At 29.2% G+C, this 7,380-nt stretch overlaps 1 protein-coding gene across 1 annotated transcript in view; it reads left to right on the plus strand.

Moving 5' to 3' along the window:
• LOC106457549 (general transcription factor 3C polypeptide 4-like) overlaps nucleotides 1-7,380 on the plus strand; it is a 49,374-nt gene that overhangs the window by 21,378 nt on the left and 20,616 nt on the right. The window contains exons 7-9 of the mRNA XM_022383525.1: nucleotides 2,043-2,200; nucleotides 5,772-5,907; nucleotides 6,575-6,673. Coding sequence (XP_022239233.1) covers nucleotides 2,043-2,200; nucleotides 5,772-5,907; nucleotides 6,575-6,673 — 393 coding nt within the window. The remainder of the gene's footprint in view (nucleotides 1-2,042; nucleotides 2,201-5,771; nucleotides 5,908-6,574; nucleotides 6,674-7,380) is intronic.

The following is a 7,380-nucleotide window of genomic DNA, read 5'->3' on the forward strand; positions in this document are numbered from 1 at the left end:
ATCTGAATTACCCTTTTTTTCTCTTTCTAGAATTACTTCAAATTGTAACAGGAAGCTACATTTGTTTATTCTAAATAGATTAAAGTTAGTAACAGTATACATCTGTTTTTACTTAAATTTTATTTTTTTATTGCCCTTTGAACTGTGTCTAACTAATAATCCTGTTGTAACTCATTCAGCAATTGTGTAGCTTATGTTACTCTAGTGAATTATGTAATGCACAGACTACTAGTGAGCATGCCTTGTGAAAAAATTTTATTATTTTTTATTTTACCTAATATAAGATAATAAGTTTCTAATTTTTACATTTCATTTACCTTTATAATAATAAGTAAAGAATATATAAAGGAAAAACAAGAAATATAGGACTTACCCTGGATCTTCTTTTTTTGGTTTTGAATGTCGAAAATTAATCCTACTTTTTTATACTAATGGTACTACTGCACTGAATAATTTTTTAATTAATTAAACAATGCATCATAGAACACAGAATACTAACACGTGAAAAGCAGACAATGTCCTATAACAATCATAATTTTTCTGGCTTTCTAACTATGCAATAAGAGCCGTTAAAAATTCACCTAAGCTCATCAATGTCTTTTTGTATGGGAATAAAGTTTAAACTGAAAGCGAAATAGACAATTCTCTGTACAGAAAACAACATAATAAGATACCTCATTTGGTAGATTAAAATTTTGGCTTTCTGTTGGTTATAAATAATATAATATTGTACATTAGAAAGAGCTATTGGCAATTTTTGAAAGAGAGGATGTGACAGATGAGCTTGGCAAGAGGGGTGTGTGATTTTCTAGTTTAAGGCTCTGTAACCAGATAAGATTGAAGGCTATAAAAATTATGCTTTACCTGAGTAATAACTATATGACAATGAGTAATTTACATTAAATTCCATACTTCTTGGAGAGGTGGTAAATAAATTAGAGAAGAGGGAAGACCTAGAGAGAAAATGTCAATTTTCATACTAGGGGGAGATTGAGAATTCTTTTTAAATATTTTTTTTATAAGATTAAGAACTTAAAACTTATATAATATTAACATTTGATTTATTAGCTATGTTTTGATGCCAAATTTATATCTATATCATGATAATTAAGTAGTTTAATTACATTTTAAATGTAACTCAGTAAAACCTCCGTGGCGTGCATAAAAAGCTACCAGTTTGGAAGGAGTTAGAAAAAAGATACTGACTATCATTAAATGTATTTTCTGCTCTGTCCTGAAGGGAAGATCTTCATTACAAAAATTGTTGTAAATAAACCTTTTATAATGTTTTTTTGAATTTTTATTAAAAAACCAGCAAAAATGTACTTTTGAAAATGTTTTTAGTGTAACTGATAATTTGTATGTGTTTCTGACTTCTTTCTGAAAGCAGATCTGTTATTAATGGGCCAGAAAAGTATAAATATTATTTATGGCTGTATCCTGTTGCATCTCATTTTCACCCTCTTTAGGTAGTGTAATCTCTCATATTTGATAAATATTCACTAACTTTGTTTGAAGACCAGACTTTCTTCCAATTGAATATTGCTGCTTAAAAGAGGTTGCAAAAAATAAGAAAAAAGCATAGTGTTAATACAAATTGTGTTTCAATGCATGGAGTTTAAATCTCAATACACATGGTGCTTGTAACTAAGCCAGCAGAAATTAATAGCAGTTGATTTTTATCATCTGTTTGCAAAATAATAAAATTATACACCCAAGAAAATTTTACTAACATTTTGAGTTACCATCAATGACGTTGATTTTATAATGAGATTATATTACATGTTAAAGTATGTTTGAATATAATGAATATTTGATATGTTTTATGTTGTTGTACCAGTGGTACATTACTTTTAACCTAGCAGTTTAAGTTACTTGCTCATAAGCACAAAATCTGGTTTTAGAATCAGTCCTTTTAATTTGTTTAATTTGAGGATCTGAGTAGCTTACCATTATTTGAAAACCATTTCTGTATTAATATGACAACTGAATAACTTTTTCCACATGTATTTATTAGAAGTTATATATATTATATTTTGTAGGGTTTTTAGTGGTTGGAGCTCTCAGTGGCCAAGTGATAATTGTTCCTGTGGTTGTTCTTGCTGATGAAACTGGAAAAAACAACTTGCAGATGGGACAAACTTGCCACTTGTGGAAAGACTGTGATAAAATTTCTGTTAGCACTACTTGCATTGTCAAGGTAAATTTTGGTTAAAAGTTTTCTAGAAAATTGGTGATAGATGATTGGTATAATTCTCTGGATAGGTGGCTAGAGTATACTTATTTATTATTAGGTTTTTCTTTTGTCACATTTACCAAATTTTCATATTTGATGTGCTCTGCCATAAATATGTGAATGTTTGTAGATATATTCAGTTTACATGTATTTGCAAACTGCATGGATCTTAGGAACAAAGACTTAGTGTTTTTGTGTGTTTGGTAACTAATAACCTACTCCATTAGTTGTATAATATCTATTATTTTTTTACACTTTACATTTATTATTTTTTTATGGTTATGAAAATTACATTGTATAGATAACATAGTATGTGGATTTAGTATTAACTTATATCTCCTAAGATAACTAAACCTAAGATATTATAGGAATTATGACCAAAACTTGGTTAACAGCAGAGATAATCAACTGATGATTCAGTTCCTTGTAGTCACCATTATAGGTTTTTATTTTCTTATGTATTGATTTAGGAAAATTATCATTTCTAGTCAGTTTATTAGCTTAATAAATATATAAGCTTTTATTTTTTATTTCTGTAGTTAGCTTACTTTTATACAAAAGTGTTTTCATAATATTTAGTGTATTTCTTGCACTATCAAGAATAGCGGTGCTTTCTGCATTGGGATTAACTTATTTTGCTCCTACATACTTACTTAGCATTTTTTGACCAAGGGTTAAGGCTAGTTATACTCTGTATCCAAGTGTTTGCATAAACTTTCATCTATACCATTGTTTTCATAAATCTTGTTTGCAGGCTTATCAAATATTGTAGTAGTTGACAATTCATAAAAAAGCACTGTCCTTTTTGGATGCAGCACAGAAAATATGGCCTATTTTATAATTTGATAAAATTTACATGAACATTCTACATAATAGTAAGAATAAAAATTCACTCACAGAAATTGAAATGGTAATAAGTCAATATTGTATAACATTTTGTTATAATGTTTTCTATCATTGCACAAGTTGTTTTTGATTAATTGGTAAAAATAATGCCAAGTCCGGTTCACATAACTATAAGGAATTAGTTTATTTCCTTTAAAAAAACGTTTCTGCAGGCTTCATTCATTTTGGTAAAAGTTGTAGGCCCAAGTTCACAAACAAAATTTCAGAATTCAAGCAGAAATTTCTTACTAATAGTACTACAGCTAACTTACAATTAAAATTACAAAATTCTTTGCTAATTGATTAATTAAATTAATAGATCCAATAACTTTCTCTAAATACTTCACTGGATTGTCAGTGTGTTGCATTCAAAATTTAATTAAACACCTTTACTCTCAGTGGATGTGAATGAAATTAATATAATGTATTCTGTGATTCGAAGTTTGATTTTATCTAAGTTTTAAGTCCTTTATTTCAAAATAAATCATTAAAAACTACTTGAAACTTCAGATGTATTGTCACCTGACCAACAAGGTATGAAAGTTTATTACTTTGGTTCTCTGTATCTTCAATACTACAATGGTAGTTGAGTAGAGGTACATCTAGACAATAAGATGCTTGCATAACCTTTTGACTCATTCATATCAAAGTTCTCTGAATGAATACAATTGAAGCAGTTAAGAAAGTTTTTCAACCCCTGACACCCACCTTCAACAGATTTGTTTAAGTTCTATAGCCTACATGTACATGTTGCATACACATGTGTATAGCCATTAGAAAGAGCTCATTTTACACTAAAATCTAACAACCATTATTGTAATGGGTATTTTCAGCACCAAACATTTAAATTTGATTCATATAGCACAATTACAATGCATGTTATGCACAATAAAGCTCTTTCTTTCTTCAAGTGTTAGGAAATTTTTGAATGATAATTATTGAAAAGTAGGAGACTTTATTAGTAATGCAAAATTTTGATCATTCTGCATCTTTGCCTTTGTTCCTTTTTTTTCATTTCTTATATCATAAATCTGACTTTATTATTCAGAAATCATTGTCATGTACAGTTATGTTTTGAGTCACAGTTATTTCAAACAACTTACTGTGTCTATTTTTATTTTTCACTGAGAGAAAAACTTTTTTTTGTGATCATTGAGAACATTTTTTATTGTAATTTTACATACTGCATTCTTTTTTGATACAGTATAAATATTCTTTTGATGAAATAAGAAATTCAGTGCATTATAAGTTATACGAAATGTACCTTCAACATTTCAAATAATGATTTTATTTTGGTAATCAAAAAGTTCTTAATTTTCATTCACAGTGTTAAATTTTTAGGTTTTAAAGAAATAACCTTGGTGAGACAAAACAAGTGATGAAATTGTGATTGAAAGAGTACACTAAATGTGGTGACTGTGCAAAAAAAAAAAATAACATCAAAATTTTAATTTCATTTAATTTTTCTGGAAAATTATATCTTCACACCAGGATTTTATGTCATTCTAAGAGAGGTTTTTTGGGAGAAGGCGAGGGTATGTTTAATGGAATGTCATTCCATAATTTGTATGCAATACTTAGTGTAAACTTTCAATAGCTTTATGTGATCAAATAATAAACACTTCTGATAAACAAGTCAAAGAAATATATTTTTCAACATGTTTTGTTGAGGTGACTCAAATATTTACAGTGTAATTTAATATATGTAAGAAGAAAACATTTACCAACTGCAAAACAGAAGAGATTTCAGGAAGTATTATGAAGTAATTTCAAATGTAAGCTATTTCCTAGTTTCTTACTTATTTAGCTTTGATTTGTAACTAATTCCACAGAGTTTTTGCCTATCAATTTGAGATAGTTTATTTGAATTAAGGATGCTTAATTAGTAGACTGAAATACAGCTTTTGAATATCTTGACAAATTACCAGTACTAAGTTTGATAAGTGCTTTGTAGTCCTCTCAGTTAGCTGCATTGTACAAGTAATCTTCTTACATACATGACCATCCTCAAGTGACATCACAAATATTTTTTGCCATAACTATTCATGAACTTTACCAGGAAGATTTCTGAGATTTCTTTGGTTTTCTAATGCCAACTAACAGAAGGTGATTCAAGATGAGAGATTTTGCATGCTGAATATAAAACAACTTTGTAGTGTGTCAGACAAGCCCTCCCTCTTGTCCATGTCCATGCTGTGTCTAGTGATTTGTGCTTTTTGCTTGCAGTTTTTACAACATTACTTAAGGCAATAAAGTTATTGTTCTGTGGGTTATGTACCATTCAGGATAACATTTGGATATAAGAATATTGCTTCTGAGAAATTATTTCCAGAATTTAACTAAACAGAAATACTGGAAATCTGCTCATTCCTCGCTCATTTCCAACCCATTTTAGATTCTCAAAATATCCTCAGATCAATATTCAGGTGGCATCACAATATTATTGCATTTATTGTTTCGTAAAATTATATAGTCAGAAAATTAATAATGACCCAGCCTTTTTATTATCATAGCTCCATTTAAAATCTCCAATTAATACATGTTAATAAAAGTAAAATATATTTATTAGGCCTAACATAATTAAAACATTTCTTATTTAGAAGTGACTCATTATTCTGTTCATTTTACACACTTTCATTTGGTGTGACAGGTAGGAGCTGGGTGCTTCCTAACAGTTGTCAGCAAGGGTTGTCATCTTATTGGTAGTAAGATAATTGTTAGTGACACCTCGATGACCATTGAATCAACTGGATATACAGCTGGGCTTCATCAGCTCACAGCCACAGGTACAGTATGCTGTTTAAAAGAAGTTGTAATCAGTAGAATAATATAATGACTTAATCTGATTCGTAACTGAATACATAATGTGTGGTCCTTGTGCTGTACTGTCTTAAGATAGGGAACTTATTTTTTTCAATAAAGATGTACGTTTTAATATTCAACGAAGTATAGGTAGGATAGCAAGTCTGGAAAATTCATACATTTTTACTTCTTAGCAACAGTTGTCTATCTGAAAGAAAATTTTATGTGTACTTATATAGGTGTTTAAGTAATTGGTGTAAGATAGTAAAACCTAATAAGGAAAAGGAATTTTACCTTTCTTGGAATTTTTTAGTTCAATGAGACCAGGGAAAAATACCTTGGGGCCTAGGACACATTTTAAGTATTATATCAACAAAATGTGACAGCAAGGAACATGAAATTTGAAATGTGTTGTGGAAACAACACTGAAAGAATAAACTCAGTACTTGTTTATATATCAGCGAGTTTGCAACTGGTGAAATAATTCATCACTATCTTGTATAATTATCTCGGGTACAACTTATGTTAATTTAAAAAAACGTTATTTTAATATAATTTTAGAATTTTAGTTGATCTTTTCTATGTGAAATTGTACTTTGTATTTGCATGATTTAGTACATATTTTCAATGTTTGGGTACTTATTTTGTTAGGTATGTGTATTTTGAAAGAAGAACCAAGTAAAAGTGTTCTGCTATTGAGTTCTGCCGATGGTCGTATTGTAAAGATTGAAGTAGACTCTCAAGGAACAGGTCAGTGTTAATCACTGTGCTAGTGTGAGAACCATACACCTTCAATAATTTATTGTAATGTTTTTTATTTTTAGAATTGAAACATGTTCATGAATAAAGCCATCTAGGCTTCACTAGCAGATTGTGCTGCAAAACAGAATGAAGGGTAATCAAAGTCATGTTTTTTACCCTACTGATAGTTAAATCAGTCTTTTTAGTACATTCGTTTGATCCAAGAAGGGGTAAGCATATGGAGATAAAGTTAAATGTATGAACTGTGCATGACACAAGGTTTTAGTGTCTTGCATTCAACATTTTATTAAACTACTTTTTGTTTATGTTATACCAATCAGAGTAGCATAAAATCTTAACTGATATTTTAATAGTATACAAGTTTTAAGTTCTTAATTCTACAAGGGAATATATAAAAAAATCCTGAATTTCCACTAGTGTGACCCATGTGACACATTTTGTCTTAGCATGTCATCATCCTATTTTATCCACCACCCCTCAAAAAAGTACAAAATTAAACATAAAATACTCTATAAAATCACAATTGCTCTAACAAACCATAATTTTTATAGCCTTCAATTTTGTTTAGTTACAGAGCTATCAAATATAAAATCAGACCTCTCTTACCACACCCACCTGTTACATCATCTCTTTTCACAATTCATTGATAGTTCTCTCTTACATTTCATTACATATTACCTATAACCAATAGAAAG

Source organism: Limulus polyphemus, unplaced genomic scaffold (genome assembly GCF_000517525.1).
Source record: "Limulus polyphemus unplaced genomic scaffold, Limulus_polyphemus-2.1.2 Scaffold344, whole genome shotgun sequence".
Lineage (NCBI taxonomy): Eukaryota > Metazoa > Arthropoda > Merostomata > Xiphosura > Limulidae > Limulus > Limulus polyphemus.